A 21158-nucleotide genomic window follows, 5' to 3' on the forward strand; every position below is an offset into this window, starting at 1 on the left:
TGTTGTCTCATCGTAATTTAAATTGTCCAAATTATTATTACTCTAATTGTATTACTATTTTAATAATCATTTTATTACTTATTAAACTTTTAAAATTTTAAAAACAAGTGATTGGCATTTTTCACAGTAGTAAAGCTTATTGGGTAAGGGGGGGCAATTCATTTAAAAACAAAAACCCAAACTTCAAACCTGATTTCACTCAGCCACATTCAGCACAATCTCAGACCCATATTCTCACAACTACCAAGGCTCTTGTGCCCAAACAATCAGCCTAGGATTCTTTGTCATGACACTGGTGACAAAGACTGTCAGTTGTTGGGTCTTCATCACTTCTGAATTATTCTGAGATTTGTGACCAAGTGCAGGTTTTGAACATGCATTAGGTATCCTTTAGAAGTTGGCACTGATTAGTCTGACTGAGCTGTCCTGCTTTTGAGAGTCTTCATTGGACTCTCCCTCCTGATCTGCGTGTCCTAAGAAGCTGCAGACAGACGTGTTTGGGTCTTAACAACCATCAGCTCCTAGGTCTCACAGAAGCTGCTGCTGTTCCTTGTGCTTCTACTCCTAGGCAGACCTGTTAATTCTCTATTCACAGCACTTCTGCAGTCCCCTACACCAAAGATGTCCATGGCAACATACATACTCTGTAACAGTTTTTTAAGGAAAACACAATGCTAATATCCTGGACTTGGAGACTGAGATCTTGCTTTTCACAGGAAGAATAGAAATTTCCTAGGAAAGTGGAGTGATACAAAGCTATTAAAGCTGGAAAATTTAGGAAAGATAAGAAGGTAGAGAGACAAACAAAAATAAATTATATATACTGGTCATGGTTGAACAGAGTTCATTGCTCTTATGTTCATCAATACAGTATTAACTACAAGCAATAATTTCAACTCTTTCTACACTTTGCCATAAAACATAAATAAAATCGGAGATTCCTTGAAGACTTCTGCTCATATAAAAATCCCAGCAATATTTAAGTGTAAAACAAATTGGAAAACTACATGAAATATCATCAAAGACTAATAGAAGGAATGTAAAATTGGTGGAAAAGCTATTAGTGGGGATGAGATTTTCCTGGAAATAGATGTTTCAAAAAACTCCAGAAAAAATAATCAGTACAATTGAGGAGGTGAATCTGCTTAAAGCCTACAGGCCTTTGCCTTTTTATTTTTTTTTTGCCCCAAGGTTTCCTTGTGATTCAGTATCTCAGCAGCATTCAAAACATCTGGGGACTCAGGTAAACATACCCACAAAATACCCACAATTATATTACCTCAGGTGCAAAACTAGGAATTTAATCAGTCTGCCTCAGAGCACAAGTCAACAAAATTAACAAGCTAGGAAGAAACTACCATAAACTCCAAGACCAAAAAATAGTGGATAGTCGGTGAAGACCAAGGAGCTCTTTAGAGAACACAGAGAGAGCAGCAATCCTGCAAAAGCAAGTAAATATACTCCTGCTGGACACAGTTTCCAGCAGTTATAAACCCATGGTTATCTCCTACATCTACGTTTTGCTGCTGCAAGACCTCTCCAAAAGCAGTTCTAAGCAGTCTGGCTGTAAATCTTTCACACTCTATGCAAGTAGAAGGTATTCACTGAAAACAGGAGTAATGGGTTGGTACATGGCTGTGGACTGAGTCACTGAGGACCAGCTGGGGCTCCCCTCACTCCACGTGCTGAGACTTTAAGAGGATTCTACTAAACACAACAAGGCTAAGAAGTGGGGAAGAAACACGGGACTCCCTTCCTTTAGTTTGGAGCTGTTTGCTTCAGTGGCAACATACCTTCTCTGGGTTAAAAGGTAAGAAAATAGAGACTTCTTCCTCTTGATGATGTGTGCTGTTCAATCTGGGCTGAGATTCATTTTCTTTTTCAGTCTGGGCTCCCTCTGGCTGTGGGTGCCCCTAGAGCCAACGTTTCCTTTCAGCCTCTCATGGCCATCCTCTCTTCTCTGCAGGACCCAGCTCCTTATATGCCATATGACACAGAATTCTGTCCTCCTGCTGCCTCCTCCCTGCACCAAGGGCAGGCCGTTCCATTCCTCCCAAGAAAGGGGGGGTTCAGTTTTTCTGTAAATGAGCAGTAGGATGTAATTACATCTTCAGAGGATGGCAGAGCTGCGGCACCATCCTCCCTTGTTCTCTTCACTGAAGCAATTAAAAGTAGCTGATTATTGATGGGGCTGTTTTGTATGTGGCATGGCAATGTTTAAGTAACAAAATGCATTGCTGCTCTTCTTAAATAAAGATAAAGCTATGGGTCTTTAACTAAGTTTAAACCAAACTAACACTTAGAGGCAAAGCTAAACAGATATAAACACTTTAAACACATTTGTGTGTGGAGTTTTCACCAGTTCTGGTGACCCACTATTTCTAACTGGCTCAGATGAAATCACCATTCAGCAGTTGGTTGGACTGAGATTATTTGAGCCCAATTTATTTTTATTGCCACGGTTACATTCATTCCTGGCCACTTACACTGAGATAATGAAAGAGTTCTGTAGCCTTATGTGAGTAGAAAAGAGAAGAAAAGTCAAGATTTTTGACTGCTAAAATGAATCTGCTTGGTAGAAACATGTAAATATGGTACCTCAAGATTTTTCACAGGACCTGGTTTAGAAGGAATCCTTTCAAAATATTCTTGTCTCATATTTTATCTATGTGGCATAGTCATTTTGATACAAAACTGCCTCATACATCAATCCAGTCTGAGAGTAATTGTGCTGGGAAAAGAACTGGGGCTTCCAGTGGACAGCAAGAAACAGGAGCCAGGAAAAGGCAACAAAGTACAACCACTTATTGGGCTGCAATAGTAAGAATGTGTCCAACAGGTGAAGGAAGGTGATTATGCCTCTTTATCTGTCACACATGTAGCCACATCTGGAACTGGCAAATTTGTACTTAAGGTTTTTTTCTCTATTTTAAACCATTTAAATCTATTTAAATCATTTAACTTATTGGAATTACAGCTATGACAGTGAAGTCTTTAGGTTCTCGAGTCACTTCCTTAACTTTCAAATTATTTTTTTTTCATTTCAACTCTTTTCCTTACCCTTCTTATTGTTTAAGGTTCTGCAAATAATTCAGGGCACAGAATGTTTTTAGAGCATTTACAAAACTGAATTCTGAATCTGTCTTGAATTCTAGGCACTGTTGTACAATACTGAACAAAACAGCCACCCTGAAGCCTCTCTCGGTGACACGTTGTCTGTGCAGCTGTAACAGGAGCAAAATCGAGGTGCTGGTTATTTTCTAATTACACCTAGCAAGTTGGGTGGATTATAAATGGAAGGAAATCTTTACAGTGAAATCTATTTTAGTCAAATGCTTTGCAGAGTAAGACTGCTCCCTCTAGTAAACTCTGTCAGAATTTCAGGACACCAGCTGATTAACTCATGTAGAGTTTATCTTTGTGTTACAAAATAAAATTCAGGGGCTCTGGTGCTATTTCTTACTTTGTCCTCTTCTCTGACCCAAACTGCAGGAGAAAGTCTGCTGCCTCAGTAACAATGCAAAATAATTATCAGGAACTACTTTGACAAGTCTATTCCAGCTTTCTCATCTTCAGATGGCCCTTTCCTCCTGCTGGACTGGAGGTGAACTGAGGTGAGTCAGCACGTACCCAGTAACCAATACCACACAGTCAGCAGTTATATGCACTAATTTTTTTTTTTACCATAGTGCCCAGCCTTATACTGAAATAAATCAGGCAAATTACTGTTTCAGTCTGTGTGTGTGCAGATAAGCCATCATTTATTAACATGCAACTTACACCTCCCCGCAACGTTTCGACACACTCCCACACCTTACCTCCAAAACACGGCTCCCCAAGAGGGGAGTGCTAGCTGGAGTGAGCAGTGCAGCCCAGTGCCAGAACACACAGCAACCAGACAAACAACAAGCAGCAGAGGATGAGAATATGCATGTCAAAGCGACTCTGTACTTCCTCCTCTAGCCCACACCTTTCAGGTTCCCAGCACTTCCATTGCATCAGCTTACAGCCAAATTCATAACAGATTATTAAAAGCTGCACGTTGGCATTAGTGTTTGCATGTCTTGAGTCTGCAGCATGTTACAGAGCTGTACTTTCTGCCTTGCTGCAGAGTTCAGCCCTGCTCTCCTCCCCCACACTCTTGACTGTGTGATTTTTTTTCAGTACGTGCCTGCAAGGCTTTGGGACTGGCCTGCCTTAGCCCGAATTTGTATAAAGGGTTTCTTGGAATCCAGCTACGGTTAGTGAATCACATGGTATCAGCTTCTATCAGCAATTGCAACATACTTCAGAGGATATTCCCCTTGGTCTTCAGAAAAAGGGCCAGTACTGGGCTTGCCTCTCCACACCCCTGAATTGCTGGCCTTCTCCAAAGAGAGCAAGAGAAACTGGGAAGCTCAGTGTAACGTGGAGCAATCTGGGAAAAATGGAAACAACTGAGAGAGGTACCAGGAAACCTGGAGGAGAGGGACAGCCAGTCCCAGCAATGGCCAGGGAAATGGTGCTCTGCAGCAGGCTGCAAGCAATGTTCAAGCAACACGAACTACCTAGCCCGTGGTAAAAGAGAATAATGAGGATAAGAAAGATTGCAGATCTTTGCATGCAAAAGCGCACTGATACTGATCCTCTGGGGGTATCTTAGCGCTGTAGAAAGCAAAGATTTTGGCTGTCATATCTGCACTGATTTTTCACAACTGATGTTCTGCTGCAGGAATGTTCAGTTGCAGAAGCTTATTCAGAAACGTCACGGTGACTTATTTGATTGAGAACTTAAGGCAGTTTTAAGGTGGATTGCTTGAATTGGTTTTGGTGGTTGATGAAATATAAGATTCGCTCAAATGAAAATGTTAAGAGTAGCAATATAAAAATAAATGCCAATATCTTTTGAGAAAGTGCATTTTTGGATCCATTATGGCTGATTATGATGATAACATAGCAGGGCCAAGGGCTGAAAATTACAGCATCTTGACAGAGACTTTCTAACCGGTATGGGATCCCTATTCTTGAGTAAACAGGAGTCAAGAAATGTTGTCTCCCACAGAGGCAAGACATTGAAACAATTGGGCATAGGCTTTAGGAGGAGCAGTGTATCCTTATTCCCACAATGTTCAGAGCTTTCTGGAAACCGGGAACTGAAACTGGCTGGGGTGGTAACAGCAGGATGGCTGGCATCAGTTTGCCTTGGTGAGAAAATCATCACGCTGCCCTCCTCGAGTTTCTGTTGTTTGGCTTGATAAACCGTGCCTGGGAACTCAGTCTGGGAAAGATGCTGAACCATAAACCAACCAAAACAGAGTTTTGCAAAAAAAGGGCAGGCAACCTGGCAGCTAACTACTCCTCATGATTTGTTAAGGGTGGGGCATTTCTTTCACCTGGTTGTACTTACTCATAGTCTAACCCAGCCAAAGGCATTGTCCTGTGTCTCTGCTAAATAAAAAAAGTTTGTATGGATCAGTTAATAGTATCATAAACATGCAAGCTTTTCTCATTTGGAATAAAATGGAGTTACTAGAAGAAAGCTCATTTAGAGCTAGAGAGGGAAAGGACAAATCTAAAATAGGAATTCATGAATAAAAGGATGAAAATATTTTACCTGAGAACAGCAAGTGAAAATGAAAAAGACAGACTGAAAATGAGGGCTACAGGCCCTGGAAAAGATTAACTAGAACTCCAGTAGTTAAGACAAGAAGGAAGGTGAGGTAGTAGGAAAGACTGATATTCTGAAGACAGGTCTAAGTTTTCTTCTTGTATCTGAAGTAATTTTCAGATTCATTTGGACAACTTTGTGGATGTCTCTGTGGATCCAATTAAAAGTTTGGGGTTTAACTACCTTCAGCCTGAAGGGCTCATCTGGAAAGAAACAAAGTAGCTGCATCTCCCATGGTCTCTGAAGGAGATCAGCAGTGTTCAGCCCTTCTTGGGGCAGGGATGATAGCACTCTGGGGCCTTGCTGAGAATCACTGGTGTTGTCTTCCAAAAATCATGTATTTATTGTTCCCTGTGCAGTGGTAAATGAGGCATTGTCTCACCTGAGCTCTTCCTTGGGGTGGCAGTGACTGAGACACTCCACCTGGGGACATCATTTGTTTTTGCTTAATTTGTTCTGATGCACCTACAGCCATTGGGAGAAAAGCCAGAAAAACTCATTGTCTTATGAAGTTCTCCACAGGAGACACCATCCCAAGTTGATGCTGCACACACTTCATCCCCAGTGTACTCAGCTACTACTCATTTCATCCTCCTCCTCCCATCACATGTTTGGTCATCTAGAATAACATTTTTCATCTGTGTCACTTAGAAACCCAAAGCTCATTTTCAGAGTAGTGAGGTAAATAACTATTAGGCCAACATGCTTTTCTGAAGAAGCTTATTTCAGAAAATAAACTCTGGAAACCAGCATCCCAGACTGAATATACAAACTCCAGGTGAACTGGAGCTTGTTTAGACAGAAGAACTGCGGTATACAGTCAATATGTGTGGTCAGAGACTGCAGATGGGATGTAGGATCCATTCTAGCACTGAACTCTCAAGTTTGTTTCAAGCTGTGTTTCAAGAAAGTCAGTGGAGGTGAAAGAAAAGAGCAATCTGTCCCTAACTGTGGAAAGAATCTATGTTTTAGAAAACATGTATACAGTGGCTTGCTGGACTGGATGGCAGGGGAGCAGGTGCTCAGTCAAAGAGCCATCCAGCTGTTGCCTTCAGCATTCTTTAGCGTCATTTCCACTTATTGTCTCACACAATGATGTACATATTATCTACTTCTATTATTTTTTTTCTTGTGTTCACAACATCTCTAAATTCTTACATAACATTAAAGCAAACACTGAAACAACTCAGTGAGAATTCAGCAAACTATTCTTGGTACAAAGCCCAGCATTGCATCACCACTGCAGAATACAGGATGAGATGCAGTAAAATGTTATGAGCCCAGATGTCCAGGAACACAGATTTATAGGAAATAGTTTCAAGACAAGTGAATGCAAGAGAGAAAAACTTTAAACAGCTTTTCTGCATGAGGACCTGCTAGAGATAGGGGAGAGACTTATCAGCCTGCAGGGATCCCTGTCCATAGATATGTCATATATTTAATTTTTTCATTGTGCTTGTTGGGTGACTACAGCCCTTATCTGAAAGGACACATCACATGGCACAACAGAATCATGAGCTGCTTGGAGGAACAGGAGAAAGAGGAGGACAGTAGGTCACAAAGGACAAAAAGCTTAGGCCCTTATCTACTTCTGTGAGTCTCAGTGAAGATATGGTAGAGAGGACTCATACTTGTCTGAGGTCTCTGGAAATCCCAGAAGTTGCACTTGATCTTTGTGGGGTCCCTTCCAACTCAGGATGTTCTATTCTATTCTATTCTATTCTATTCTATTCTATTCTATTCTATTCTATTCTATTCTATTCTATTCTATTCTATTCTATTCTATTCTATTCTATTCCATTCCATTCCATTCCATTCCATTCCATTCCATTCCATTCCATTCTTGTGTGGCAACCTGTATTTTACTGCTGGCAAATGCCCTTCAGTTGTCAGAGTCCTGAACCCTGTCCTGGGCTGGGGAACTGTGGGCACACCTGGAGTTATCAAGAGATCACACTCATATTTACATGTTGGTTGACCAGTGCAACAAATCTGGGTCTTGGATGGCTGATCTAAAGCCTAATACCTCTGATGCCCCTTTTGATTTCCAGTCTCATGGATCTATTTGGTGCAAAGGCTTTTATTCTGAAATAAGCTGCTTGTTAGAGCACATGCTAGCTGATCTGCATATTTATGCCTTTTCCTTTATATTCAGACACTGAGAAGAGCTTCCTCCATATTCATTTTAGCAACTTTCTTTTATTAGCAAAACATAATTTTCCCTGATTAGGGAATACAGGCTGAAGACCCTGTGACAGCCTGAGCAACAAACCAAGCTAAGTACTGTGCAGTTCTTTCGGGCTGATGAATGGGAAATGTAATGGAACTGCATCAAGTGGATGTGATTCCATAACATTCTCCAGTGCTACAAAAGGCCTTCACTGAGTCATAGAAACATAAGAAACCAGCCTGGAACACCCAGCATCCTGCTCAGAGCCAGAGTGTCACTAACACCGCGTCCTGTTATGATGGATTTTTCTTACTGGGAGCCTCCAAGGCTGGAGACTCCTTCACCCCTCTGCATGTCATTTCCACTGCTGGGCTGCCTGTTGGTGAAAAATTTTTTGAATTTCCAACCAGAATCCCCTGAGATGTGATTTACAGCTACTGACCATTACTGTTGGTTTAATGGAGCTGCAATAAACCCCTGGTATTTGGGACTGGAAGTTGGGTGGCAAAGGGAAATAGGACTGGAAGGAGGAAAAACAAGATCGGTGCATCAAGAGAATGTTGGAAAAAGCCTCTTAGCACAGCATAAAGGAAGAGTAGCTTCACAGAGGTTACTAGATGTAACTTCACAGAGGTTACATCTTCAGAGTACCAGAGCAGACAGTTCAAATGGGCTGCAGATATGAAAATTCATCAATGTTTTAAATGCCAGCTGGAAATATTATATTAAACTCTTCAATATTTGCATGTTCTTAAAAACTTATTTTATTTGTTCTAGACATTGATGAGAAGAGGAGCCTTTTGCTGCCCAAAATTTGGAACAATAATAATGTTGCATAAGGTAGCTTACTGAGATAGGAATCTTGACATGTGTTTCTCAACACTACCAATGGACACTAAAATCAGAAGAACAACTTAATTGGAATTAAGTAATGCATATTGTTTTGTCTAAGAATTTAACTTTTTTTTAAGATACTCCAAACTAAGGTTTTACTCAGCTTTTACACAAGACAGAGAAAAAAATATCCATCTTTTCTGAAATCAGTACTATGGCTTGGAGAACCACAAATCTCATTTTGGAAGCTCTATGACTATTCCCAGAAGCACAGTTGCTTTCCCAGGCAACAACCATCTTACAGATTTTACCTTTCAGGAGTTCATATTAGACTTCGTAATATCCACTTTGTGCACAAAAATTGAGGACTGTAGAGCAATGGAAATGCCTGTATGGCAGGTGGAATGCAAGATGGAAAATATAGCTCTGCTTGTCAATTAGTTGCACATGCCAGGAAAGAAAAAAGGGCACAAGGCCATCCTGAAAAGAGTGAAGTCACTGGTAATAGAGATTTTTCATCGTCCCAGAACATTAGGCTCTAGTCAAAAGTGGGAGCAGACCAAGCCTGCTACATGACTCTTGGAGTACTTCTTTAGAGGAGAAAGATTGTGGAAAAACATTCATTTTGCCAACCCTGTTGTGGTGGAAGGTCAATAGTCTCAACAGTGTGCTGACATCCAGGCAGAAAAATGGGATAAAAGCGCTTTCCACTACACCGAGGAACAAAACTTAAGTCTGAAAATTCAGATAATAAAACAAAACCAGAATTACTTCCTTGTAGTCAACTGTGTCTGTAATGTTTGATGTACTGACAACATTAGGCCAGCATTTACATCTCTACCCAGTAACAGTCTCCTCTGTTGTGCTGTAGTTTTGTGAGATTCACTTCAGTCCAGGAATGGCTTTGAAAGAATATCTTACTTAAAACTCCAAACACCAGCATTTTCTCCCCAGTAAAACTCAAAACCAAACTGAGGATGGCAATAGAACTGGTAAGTATCTCATAGAACTGGTAAGTATCTCAAGAATACGCATACACTGTCCTTGATGTCCCTGCAGTGCTGTAATTACATTGCATTCAGATGAGGACCTTGGCTGTCTCTCCTTGTTTTGTGGGAGTGCTGGTGGTGTCAGCTGTGGGTGGCTGAGGGCAGCCCCTGGTGTGTGCCAGCCGGTGCCGTGGCCGTGGCCGTGTCCTTTCCGTGCCCAGGTGCCCGTCCCTGGGTCACACAGCCAAGCCCAGCACGGGCTGTCCCTGCAGCCTGGCCAGTGGCACTGGGAGGAGCAGCCCTGGACAGAGAGCCTGCAGCCTGGGCTGCAGCAGCTGAGCTGAGGAGCTCCTGGGGCTGAACCCTGCTCATCCTGAGCTCTCCCTATGCACTTGAAAAGTGACTTGGCCAAAATAGAGCTCTGGAACTGAAGCTTTCCCCACAGAAAAAAGAGCTTGTGTAATTTTACTGTTCTTTCCTTTTACTTTCTGTCCTTCTTCTATGATACATTTTTACCCTTTGGTTTGGGTTGGAAGGGAGGTTTAAAGACCATCTAGTTCCAACCCTCTGCCATAGGCAGGGACGTCTTCCACTAGAACAGGTTGCTCAAAGCTCCGTCCAACATGGGCTTGAGCACTTCCAGGGATGGGGCATCCACAGCTTCTCTGGGCAACATGATCCCATGCTTCACCACCTCCATTGTAAAAGATATGTCTTCTGTATATCCCATCTAAATGTATTCTCTGTCTGTGTAAAACCACTGCCCCTTGTCCTGACACTACAGGTCATGATAAAAATGTCTCTTTCTATCTTTCTTATAAACCCTTTTCATATATTGAAAGGTCCCAGTAAGATTTCTCCAGAGTCTTCGCTCCTCCAGGCAGAACCACCACAAGTCCCTCAGATTTTCTTCATAGCAGAAGTGTTCCAGACCTCTAACCATTTTTGTGGCCCTCCTCTGGACTGGTTGCAACAGGTACATATTTTTCCTGTGCTGGACTCCAGAGCTGGACACAGAACTCCATGTGGAGTCTCTCTCGAGCCAAGCACAGGGGCAGAGTCACCCCCATGACCTGCTGGCCTCACTGCTTTGGATGCAGCCCAGGACACAGTTGGCTTCTGGGCTGCAAGTGCTCATTGTCAACTCATGACCAGCCTTTCATCCACCAGTACTCCCAAATCCTTCTCAGCCATGCCACTTTCAGGTTCCTCACTGGGTCTTTACCCTGATTTTTTCTGATGATGGGAGCGACTTCATTCCCCCAGTACTGTCTTGAGGCACACTGTCTTGAGTTTCAGGGGCTTTGGCGATGTTGCAAGAGGGAACTGAGGCAAAAAAAAATTGCTGAGTACCTCAGCCTTCTCCCTATCAGTTGTCATGATTTCTCCTGTCTTATTTATTGGGGGGAGGCACGACATTTTGTTTAATCTTCCTTTTCTGGTCAATGTACTGATGAAAGTCCTTATTATTATTCTTTCTAAATTAAGTTCCAGCTGTGCCTTGACTTTCCTGATCACATCCCCTTCTATTTAGAGCACAGTTACATCAGTTAGGAACATGAAAAAACTCAGGGGACTCCTGTCTCCCTGAGCTGCTGAAGTAGATATCTTTTTTACACTTTGTACCTCTCTTAGGAGGAGCCAAAAAGCTACATCAACTTAGTAATTAGTACTGTAGAAAGTCCTTAACTAAAATAATGCATTATAGTCATGTGAACAACTCACTGACACAAAGTCAGTGTTTACTCACAGGCTTCCACCAATGTGCTCACCATAACCTCAGTAAATATTCAGTCACTCAGCAATCTCACGCTTTTGGTGTTTGCACTTCTTCATCCATCTTCATCCATCTTCATAACTGTCTGAACACAAACTGTGATTTGGAAGATTTGGACATGGCATTGAGAGGAACTTTTCCACTAGGAGTCAGTGCAGCATCAAACCCTGTGTGAGATGGTGACTTGTACATCAGCATTTTCAGCACTTGGCCAGATAAAGTCACAGTGACCTGATGTGGTGTTGAGGATAGTACCACGTGAAGCAGAATTTCTGGACAATGCATCACTCACTTGATGACACGAATATCCATGAACAACTGATAAATAATAAATGAACTTGTGCTTACAGCTCTGACTTCTCACACAGACGGTATCTTAACGTGCTTCCCTTCCCAGTTTGACTGGGAGTTATTTCCATCATCAATCCTTTCTATTCCTGTCATATTCATTCACTGTCAGGTGAGAGCCCTGTCCAATGGTAGATTGAAGTTCTGACCATGTCATCTTTGCTTAGTCTCAGTCCTTGACAACTTGTTAATTGTAATGACAGTGCAATAGAGTGTTCTGATTAAATTCCAGGCAAGTATAGCAGTTTTCTTCAAATACTGCAAGGATGGATTAAAAAAAATCCAACTGATAAGACACTACCATTCCCTCTCCTTCCTATTCTTTTTAGGCTATCCAGGAGCACAGTGAAAAAAAAAAAAAAAAAAAACAAACAAAAAAAACCAAAAAACCCAAACAAACAAACAACAAAAAAACCCCACATCAAAACCATTATGTTAGTGATTGCTATAATTTATTTTTCTAGGAAGCAGATATTCAGGCTATAGTGACCACAATCTCATAACGGCCACTGTATTCTGCAAGTAATAGTCCAGCTAAGGATTAATTACATCAGCCATGCATATAACTATATTCTTGGTGTGTTTGGTTAGCATTTTAACTTCTCTTGCAAGGACTATGAGTAAAAGGAGTTTCTAGTTTTAAAGTCTTTCTCTAAAATCCTCCCGCTGCTGGCACGGCTGCCCCAGGGCCAAAGGCACAAGGCTGTTGCACGATGGCAAACAGCGCCTCAGGCACACTGGTCCCAGCTTTGTTGCCCACATCTTTCCAGTCACAGCCACCATACTGCAGTGTTCCTTTCCGTCCTCATGGCACAAATTAAGGCCAAGTTTTGTTACTAGCAGCAAACCCACCCAGCCATAGAGAGGAAGCCCGTTTAGGGTCAGCTCACTAGCGCTGCACCCTGTCCCTCTCCAGAGGATGGCAGCAGAGCTCAAGCAACCCTGAAGGACCTTTTTTCCCACCCCGGCTTAGAGAACCACAGAATGGTTTGAGTCGAAAGGGATCTTAAAAATCATCTAATTCCAACCCCCAAGTGTTCAGACTCTGCTGAGCTCCCTGCTATTTTCAGGCTTGACCCAAGCAAGTTTTCCGAGGGATCCAGACATGACCAGATGTAGTACTGACAAGTACAAAAATCTGGATGGGAGTTCCAGGTAACATCAGCAGACATTAAAGCAAGCAGCACTAGAGAAGCAGAACCTCCTCCAGCCAAATGGCTGTGCCAGTGGGTGCCCAGGGTAGGGGAGGTCCTACCTGGTTCCCATCTGGTGTGCCCCACCCTGCAACTCCCCAGGCTCTGCAAGGAGAGCTGCTTTCACACTTTTCTCATTTTAAAAAAGGCAATTTCAAGGGTTTGGAAAGGCTCACCTGCCACACCACAAAACTGCCTGCTGAAAATGCAATGTATTTATTTCAACAAGCTATGGAAAGTGTATTATGGATGATTAGGCCAGCATGAAACAGGGGCTGGGAAAATTTGTGAGGTAAGGAATTTTCAGTATTAAATAAAGGTGCCTTGTAGTACCTGTTGATTGTTTGCCCTAAAGTTATCCCTTTTATGTTAAGCTATTTCCAGAGTAAAATGAAAATGCTATGTTTATAAATAAATATGTCTATATCAACAAAAAAAATGTCTGCATCAACAAAAAAAATGTCTACAACAGGGTTGCAGCATTGGTGGATGGGGAAGACTGTTTGACATTATCTACTTTGCTTATGGAAAGCATTTGAAGCTTGACAGCATGACATCCTTATCTCTAAACTGGAGAGACTTGAATTTGGTGGATGGACTGCTCCAATGGATAAGGATCTGGCTGGATGGTCACACTCAAAGAGCTGGGGACAATGACTCAATGTCCAAATAGAGACCAGTGATGAGCAGTGTTTTTCAGGGGCTGGTATTGGGACTGGACTGTTTAACATCTTTGTTGGCAACGTGGACAGTGGGATCGGGTGCACCCTCAGTCAGTTTGCTGATGACACCAGATCTGCAGTGCTGTCAAGGTGATGGAGGGAAGGGATGCTACCCAGAGGAGTCTTGCCAGGCTGGACTGGTGAGCCAAGTTCAACAAGGCCAAGTGCAGCAACAGCCTGTGAACTGGGACAATCCCAAGCACAAATATAGGCTGGGCAAAGAATGGACTGAGAGCAGCCGTGCAGGGAAAGACTTGGGGGCTTTGGCTGACAAGAAGCTGTGACAGTGGTCACAAGGGTTCTTGGATGAGGGAAGAGACGAGAATGTTGGCTCCATGTTCAGAAGGCTTGATTTATTATTTTAAGATATATATATATATATTACATTATAACTATACTAGAAAGAAATAGAAGGAAAGATTTCTTCAGAAGGCTAGCTAAGCTAAGAATAGAATGGAATGAAAAAGAAAGATCTGTGGCTCGTACAGAGAGTCCAAGCTATCTGGTCTGTGGTTGGCCATTAATTGTAAACACTCAAGATGGCCCAATCACAGACAAACCTGATGCATTCCACAGCAGCAGATAACCATTGTTTACATTTTGTTTTTGAGGCCTCAGCTTCTCAGAAGAGAAAAAAATATTAAGAAGATATTTTGACAAAAAGATGTCTGCGACAAGAAGCTGAATGTGAGTTGGCAGTGAGCACTCACATCCCAGAAAGCCAAATGTGTCCTGGCTGTATCACAAGCAGCATGGCCAGCAGGGCAAGGGAGATTCTGCCCCTCTATTCCACTCTGGTGAAACCCCGCCTGGAGTGGAGTGCTGCATCCAGCTCTGGAACCCCCAACCTGTTGGAGAGGGTCCAGAGGAGGCCATGAAGATGGTCAGAAAGTTGGAGCACCTCCACCATGAAAATAAGCCAAGACAGTTGGGGCTGTTCAGCCTGGAGAAGAGGCAGCTTTGGGGAGACCTTACAGCAATTTCCAGTACCTAGAGGGACTACAAGAAAGCTGAAGAAGGAATTTTTAAAAGGACATGCAATGATGACACAAGGTGTAATGGCTTTAAACTGAAAGAGGGTAGGTTTAGATATTAGTAAGAAATTCTTTACTGTGAGGAGGTGACACACTGGAATATGTTGCCCAGAGTAGTTGTGGATGCCCTTTCCTTGGAAGTATTCAAGCCAATGTTAGATGGGACACTGAGCAACATGATTTAGTGAAAGATATTCCTGTCCATGGACTACAGGATCCTTAAAGGTGTCTTCCAACCCCAAACATTCTGTGAGTATGATTCTATTGGTTACTTGCTTATTTAGCCAAGGTACCCTCGCTTTTGTCTTCCTCAGTCATCTTGATCTCCTAAGGCAGCAGTTTTACTTCCCGTATTCAACAATGAGCACTTCTCCCCAGGCAGCAGTGATTTTTCAGTGTGTTCCTGTCACTCACACCTCCTGAAAGATGATATTGGAGATGTTTGCAAGGCTCTGAGTTCATCTGAAGTGTCATGGGCATTTCCAAGGAAAGACGTGCCAAGTACAGGATTCCCAGCAGGATTCTCATCGCCTGCTGTGTACACTTGGTGATCACTGATTCTATTAATATCTCCTGCCTGGGTTCCTGAGTGACCACAGGAAGAGGGGGAGCTTAAAGTGACAAGTAGACACCTGCCTTGCTGTCACTGGTCATCTCTTAAACATGCTGAAGATTTTTCTCTGGTATATACGTTTGCTGTGGTTTCTGTGGGGAAAAGCCTGGCTGGTAGGCTCTGGCTTGACTGATACCAATAGACAGTTTGTTCTCAGCCTTTTCAAAAACATTTGACAGGGTTTTGCTGCCTTGTTTGTCACTCTGTCAGATTTGTGAGGTCTGGAAGTTCACATGAGGAGCAGCTCATTCCATCTTGTGCTGCTGCTAAGGACACCTCAAGCTGCATTCTCCTTGAGCCTGGGTGTCACTGCACTGGAAACTGCCCTAGATCAACAAGCTGCTGTATTCCCCTGTGTGTGGTTTTGCATGGCCTGGTTTCTGGTAGTGAGAGGGAGAAGCTGCTGGAAGTTTCCACCATGTCCGGCAGAGCCAATCCCTGATGGCTCTGAACATGGACATGCTGCTGGTCACAGCTGAGCCAATGAGAGATGGTGGTAACACCTCTGTGATAATGTACTTAAGAAGAAACCAAAACAAAGGTGGGGGCACAGTTTTCATTCCAGATGGAGAAGAGGAGCAGGTGAGAACATGTGAGGGAAACTACAGGGGGACACCAAGTCAGTGGAGAAGGAGGGGAGGAGCTGCTCCAGGCACTGGAGCCAAAATTCCTCTGCAGCCAAAATTCCAAGGCAGCATGGTGAGGCAGCTGTGCCCCTGCTGCCTGTGGGGATCCATGGGGAATGCAGAGATCCTCCTGTAGCCTGTGGGGGAAGTGCCCATGCCAGAGCAGGCACTCAGGAAGTGTGGAAGAGGCTGTGATCCAGTGGGTGGCTTGGTGGAGGGATAGTGCCCCTACATCCAGGCTGGAGCAGCCTGTCCTTGGAGGACTGCACCCCAAGGAAGAGTGACCCACGCTGCAGCAGTTTTGGGAGGGCTGCTGCTCGTGAGATTGGAACCACACTGGAGAAGTTCACCGAGAATTTTCTCCTGTGAGAAGGACTCCACAGTCTCACAGGGAAACAACCTGTTTCCCAGCACAGGGGAAGAAAACCTTGGATGACAAACTGACCAAAACCCCCAACCCCATCTCCCTGTGCTGTCAATGGGATGAAGGGGCTGGGGGGGAAAAGGTGTTTTTAAGGGCTTATTTTACTTCCTATTATCCTGCTGTGATGCTGATAGCAATAAACTCACTTTGTACCTCCAAGTTGAGCCTGTTTTGCCCTTGGAGTGTTTCCTCCTGGTCCTTATCTTAGCTAGTGAGCCCTCTGTTAAATTTTTCTCTCCTCTGTCCAGCTGTAGCAGGGGAGGTTGAGTGAGTGACTTTCGTGTGCGCCTGGTGTTTGGCCAGTGTCAAGCCACGACATCCCCACAGGTGACATTGCCCTGGGAAGGTGTCTCACAGCACCAGGTCCAGTTTGAGTGCACTTGCCTCTGGGGCACAGAGAGCATGAACAGGCCAGGGGCCTGGGGGACCTGTCCTGAGTCTGTGCTGAGCTCTGGGGCTGATGGTGTTTACCTAAGGTGAACTGCACTCTGCCAATCCGTGGGACTGTGTGAACAGGGTTTTGGGACCTCACAAATGACAAAGGCAAGTTTGCTACAAGGAGGAGAATTCCTTATAGGGACAATCTGCAGCAGCTGCACACATTTGACCATGTCACATTTATTTTCCTGATGACATCTACAGATCTCTGAAAGAAGGTCTCTCATTACTGCTTTTGTCAGCAATATGCTTCACAGTTTTTGAGATTTGATTTACCAGGATAGAGAATCTCATTTAAGTTTTGCCATAGTATTGCTCTGTTGAATTCAAAGGTCAAATAAGGCACTGCCAAGAAAACACAGCAGCATAAGGGAGAGGAATACTATGACAAAGAAAACCAAGAAAAAAATAAATTCTTAATCAATAACTTAATTGAAAGTGATGCAGCTGTTTAAAAAAATCATACAAGTTTTACCATTGGGACCAAGCATTCAGTCAATTCAAATTTGTGAGAACAGTCTGTTTGATTATGTAATTTGGGCAGTAAAAGACTATATCATCAGTGTGACCAATGTCTTAAAACACAATCAAATATGTGATACTTAGGTACAGGCTGCAGGTGAGAGTTTGGCCAGGATCACAGCAATTATCACTATGCTCACCAAGACTTTAGCACTAGTTGAATTAAGCCTGAACCCACTGTTACTGAACAGTGAAACTAGAAGGAGATAAAATCTTGCAGGAGATATCCATGAAAAGGGCTCAAAATGACTGCACAAAGCATTCTCTGGATACACAGAGACATCATGAAAGGGCAATATTTATCGACACTAAACAGTACATAAAACAGACTCACTGTTGCTTGCAAGAATTTCTTTAATGGCATCAACACAAAATGGATTAGAGACAATAGTAGAAGCCATGGTATCACAAGGGCATTTTAAAACAAATCACAAAGAATGTGAAAAAAGCAGAGGCAGAGATCTAGGTCTTAAATTTCTTGCTGGTGCTGCATCTTTCCTCAGCTTTGGAGGATTTGCATTCTAATAAGAACGGCCAGCACGAAGGGGACGCAGGAAGGAAAGCTTGTCGTTGAAATTGATTGCCTTGTAATTTGGAAGGTTTTCACGTTCTCGAGCAAGGTATTGAATTCCACTTCCATCACTGTTTTCACACAGCAGCCAGGCACCTCTCTGGACTTTGTGGGAAGACATGATGTCATTGTCGTGTCCTGCAGCCAGGTTGGTTGCTTCTCGTACTACCCTGCTTTTCCCTTGGTAGTTGGCATCCTCATAGAGAGTGATCTCCGGATTGCTCAGATCTTCAGTGATCATCTGCAGAGAACTGACCTTATTATTCATCTTTGAACTAAAAAGGCTATGGTCTCCCTCCTCAAGTACCAGAAATTTGCCTCCGTAGTTTGAATGCTCATAAAGCACCCAAGGCTGGCCAATTACTTTTGCCGAGGAGGCAAGATCATTCCAATCTACATCTCTTAAATTGGCGATATCAGAGGTGAATTCTTTGGACATGCCCTGGAAATTGGCACGTTCATAAAGGATGATTCTTCCCATCTCTGTAGGAATTCTAGAGTTTGAATTTCTTCCTCTAAGAGCTGGATGACAGCCTGCACAAAAGGAAGACAGAAAACAAGAATGCTTGTAAGAAGCGTTTTGACCTTGAAACAAAATGTTGGGCACCCAGAAAGGAAAAAGGGGAGCAGGAAAAATAAAACATTTTGAACAAAGAATAAACATAAAAGTAACTGGAGAAGAGTGAGCTCATGACATGTGTGTATTCGTTTAAGTGCATACCCAAGATTAAGCTGTAAATACTCTCCCAGTCACCCCCCACAACTGTGTATGAGTGGCCCCCTCCAGGCTGTCCCTGGGTCAGGTTTGTCTCTCCTGCAGCAGCCATCCATCTCCTCATGCCCTGAGAGATGGCTTCAGTCTCTGCACATGCACACAGCAGAGCCTCACGGCTGTGCTGCAGCTCTCAGCCCAGCACTAAAGCCTCCTGCCCTTGCCCTGCACTTCACAGCAGCTGCCCAAGAAGCCCTTCCAGCTCTCCCGTGCCAAGGGTGCCTCTTACCTTGCTGTCAGCTGCAGGCCTGCGAGAGCTGAGGGCAATTCCTCCAGTGCAGGGCTGTGGTGTGTGCAGAGTGTCTCACCTGTCTGCATTTATACTTGAACAGAAGCTTCGCAAAGCATGCCGGTCAACGGAACTGAAAATGTCCAACATTACCCCCTGGGATCAAAACTCATTATCCATTATATTTTGCTTTCTATTGTCCCACAATCAGACATCTTCTTCCTCTTGTACAAAAGTCCATTGAAGCATGAGTGACTTGATGAAATGGGGGAAGTTCAGTTCTTGTTGTCCTTCTCCTCCAGAAGAAACTGGAATCCCAGTAATAAAAGTGTATCAAAGCATTTTGTGGCACATGTGCTGTAGAATGTTTCTGCCTGTTGGAGTTTGCATTTTTGCTTTTCTGGGAAGAATATTGAATACACAGCCGTAGTCTTACTAAAAGGTTTATTTGGGGAAATATCCAGGTAGCAGAGAGGACATTTATGTATTTTTTTCTTTTTTCAGTTGTGTTTTGTCCTTAGTATCACAGTATTATTATATGTTGGAAAAGGCCTCCGAGATCCAGCCTTTGACTGGATGCCACCATGCCCACTAAACCATGTTGCAAATGTCGCTTCTATTTCTGTTTTGAACACTTCCAATGATGATGACTCCACCACTTCCCTGGGCAGCGCATTCCCAATTTTAACAATCTTTCAATGAAAATATGTTTCCAATATCCAGCCCAAACTTCTCCATGCACAACTAAAGGCCATTTCCCCTTGTTCCTGCCTTGTCTGGGACAAGGGCCAAACCCCCACCTTGCCACAAGCTCCTCTCAGGTACTGTCAAAAGTAAACATATCTGCCCTGAGCCTCCTTTTGCCCAGGATAAAAGCCCCCAGCGGCTCCTCATCAGACCTGGCTCCAGACTCTTCACCAGCCTTGCTGCCCTGGGCTCACTCCAGCACCTCAGTGTCTTTCCTGCAGAGAGTGGCCCAAAATGAACACAGGATTCCAGGAGTGGCCTCAGCAGTGCTGAGTACAGGAGGACAATCCCTGCCCTGCTCCTGCTGGCCACCCCATTGCTGATCCGGGCCAGGTGCCGTGGGCCTTCCTGGCCACCTGGGAACACTGATGGCCCATGTTCAGCCCTCTCAAGATGTGGATGCACCATCCCTTGAAGGGTTCTTTAGGGTCCCTAGCAGCCCAAATCATTCTCTGATTCTGTGATATATATATTAATGCATATATTTATGTATAGTAATAGATGGTCATGGTACTCTCATCAATAAAACTCAAAATTATCATAATTGTTGTCTCAAAAGCAGAAAGAAGGTCACAGTGTAGAACCCAGAAACAGGATGTAAATAGAGACTTTCTGGCATGGTGTAAAACCAGCTTCAAAGTCAGAATTTTAAGGCAGAATCGTGGCAAAAACAACATAGATATTTGCAGACATTTATTTTGCATTCAACACCGTTTTATTTTAAATAGTGTTTTATACTTTCAGTTTTGAAATTGAACATTTGAATCTGGTTAGACATGGTGTTTTTTCACAAACATGTCAAGTAGCAGTCTTATTATGCTAAATATGACCCTAGGCATTTTTCCAATCAGGCTGAAGTAAATGCTTCAGATAATACTTCTTTTTAATGTTTTTCCTCTATCAAGTTTTTCCATTCCTGTCCATGGACCAGCAATATTGTTTCTCCTCATTTCCCCATCCTCCTTTATTTTCTTCTCCAGATGGGTACAAATTATCTCCTACATCAAGTTATTGGTTCTCCCAGATACCACACTATGCCCTCAGTGACTCCTACTGGAACTCTGCTTTGCAGAAAACAGCATCTCATAAACTTCTGTGCTGGGAATTCTGCAGCGTGTGTCCCCAGGGCTCAGCCCATCCTGTCTCTGGTCACTGGTCTTTCAAGGTGCTCTGATCTGACTTGTTCTCCTCTGGGGCTCCTGACCAACTTCTAAGCAACAGAAACACCATCTAATGAGTTACTGAATTGAATTCAACGAACAATAGATTGTAAAATCAGCTCTATTTCTGCATTTTTAAATAACTGCCTTTGGTCACTTTTCAGTAGGAACTTACTTTACAGGATCAGCCTGCTGGAGGTTGTGCTTCCTCCTTGCTGGTTTTGGAATTAACTCACAAGCACTCTGGACAACGTTAAAAAGTCATTGCTAGAACACTTCCCAGAATCAACTCTGAACCCTTGTTGCTTTGTTAGTTGTTTAAAATATTTCTGGTTTATATTT

At 43.2% G+C, this 21158-nt stretch overlaps 1 protein-coding gene across 1 annotated transcript; it reads right to left on the reverse strand.

Moving 5' to 3' along the window:
• Positions 1–17673: 17673 nt before the first annotated feature.
• On the reverse strand, positions 17674–18965 carry LOC131097119 (epidermal differentiation-specific protein-like). The gene is made up of 2 exons (XM_058045845.1): positions 18910–18965; positions 17674–18442 (listed from the first exon to the last, which is right to left on the reverse strand). The coding sequence occupies exon 2, from the start codon at positions 18387–18389 to the stop codon at positions 17859–17861; it is 531 nt and encodes a 176-aa protein (XP_057901828.1). The 5' UTR covers positions 18390–18442; positions 18910–18965; the 3' UTR covers positions 17674–17858.
• Positions 18966–21158: the final 2193 nt, after the last annotated feature.

The sequence above is a fragment of the Melospiza georgiana genome, chromosome 2 (genome assembly GCF_028018845.1).
Source record: "Melospiza georgiana isolate bMelGeo1 chromosome 2, bMelGeo1.pri, whole genome shotgun sequence".
Classification (NCBI taxonomy): domain Eukaryota; kingdom Metazoa; phylum Chordata; class Aves; order Passeriformes; family Passerellidae; genus Melospiza; species Melospiza georgiana.

Excerpts from the sequence above, each read along its gene's own strand:
- LOC131097119 (XM_058045845.1), bottom strand. The coding sequence starts at position 18,389 with ATGGGAAGAATCATCCTTTATGAACGTGCCAATTTCCAGGGCATGTCC.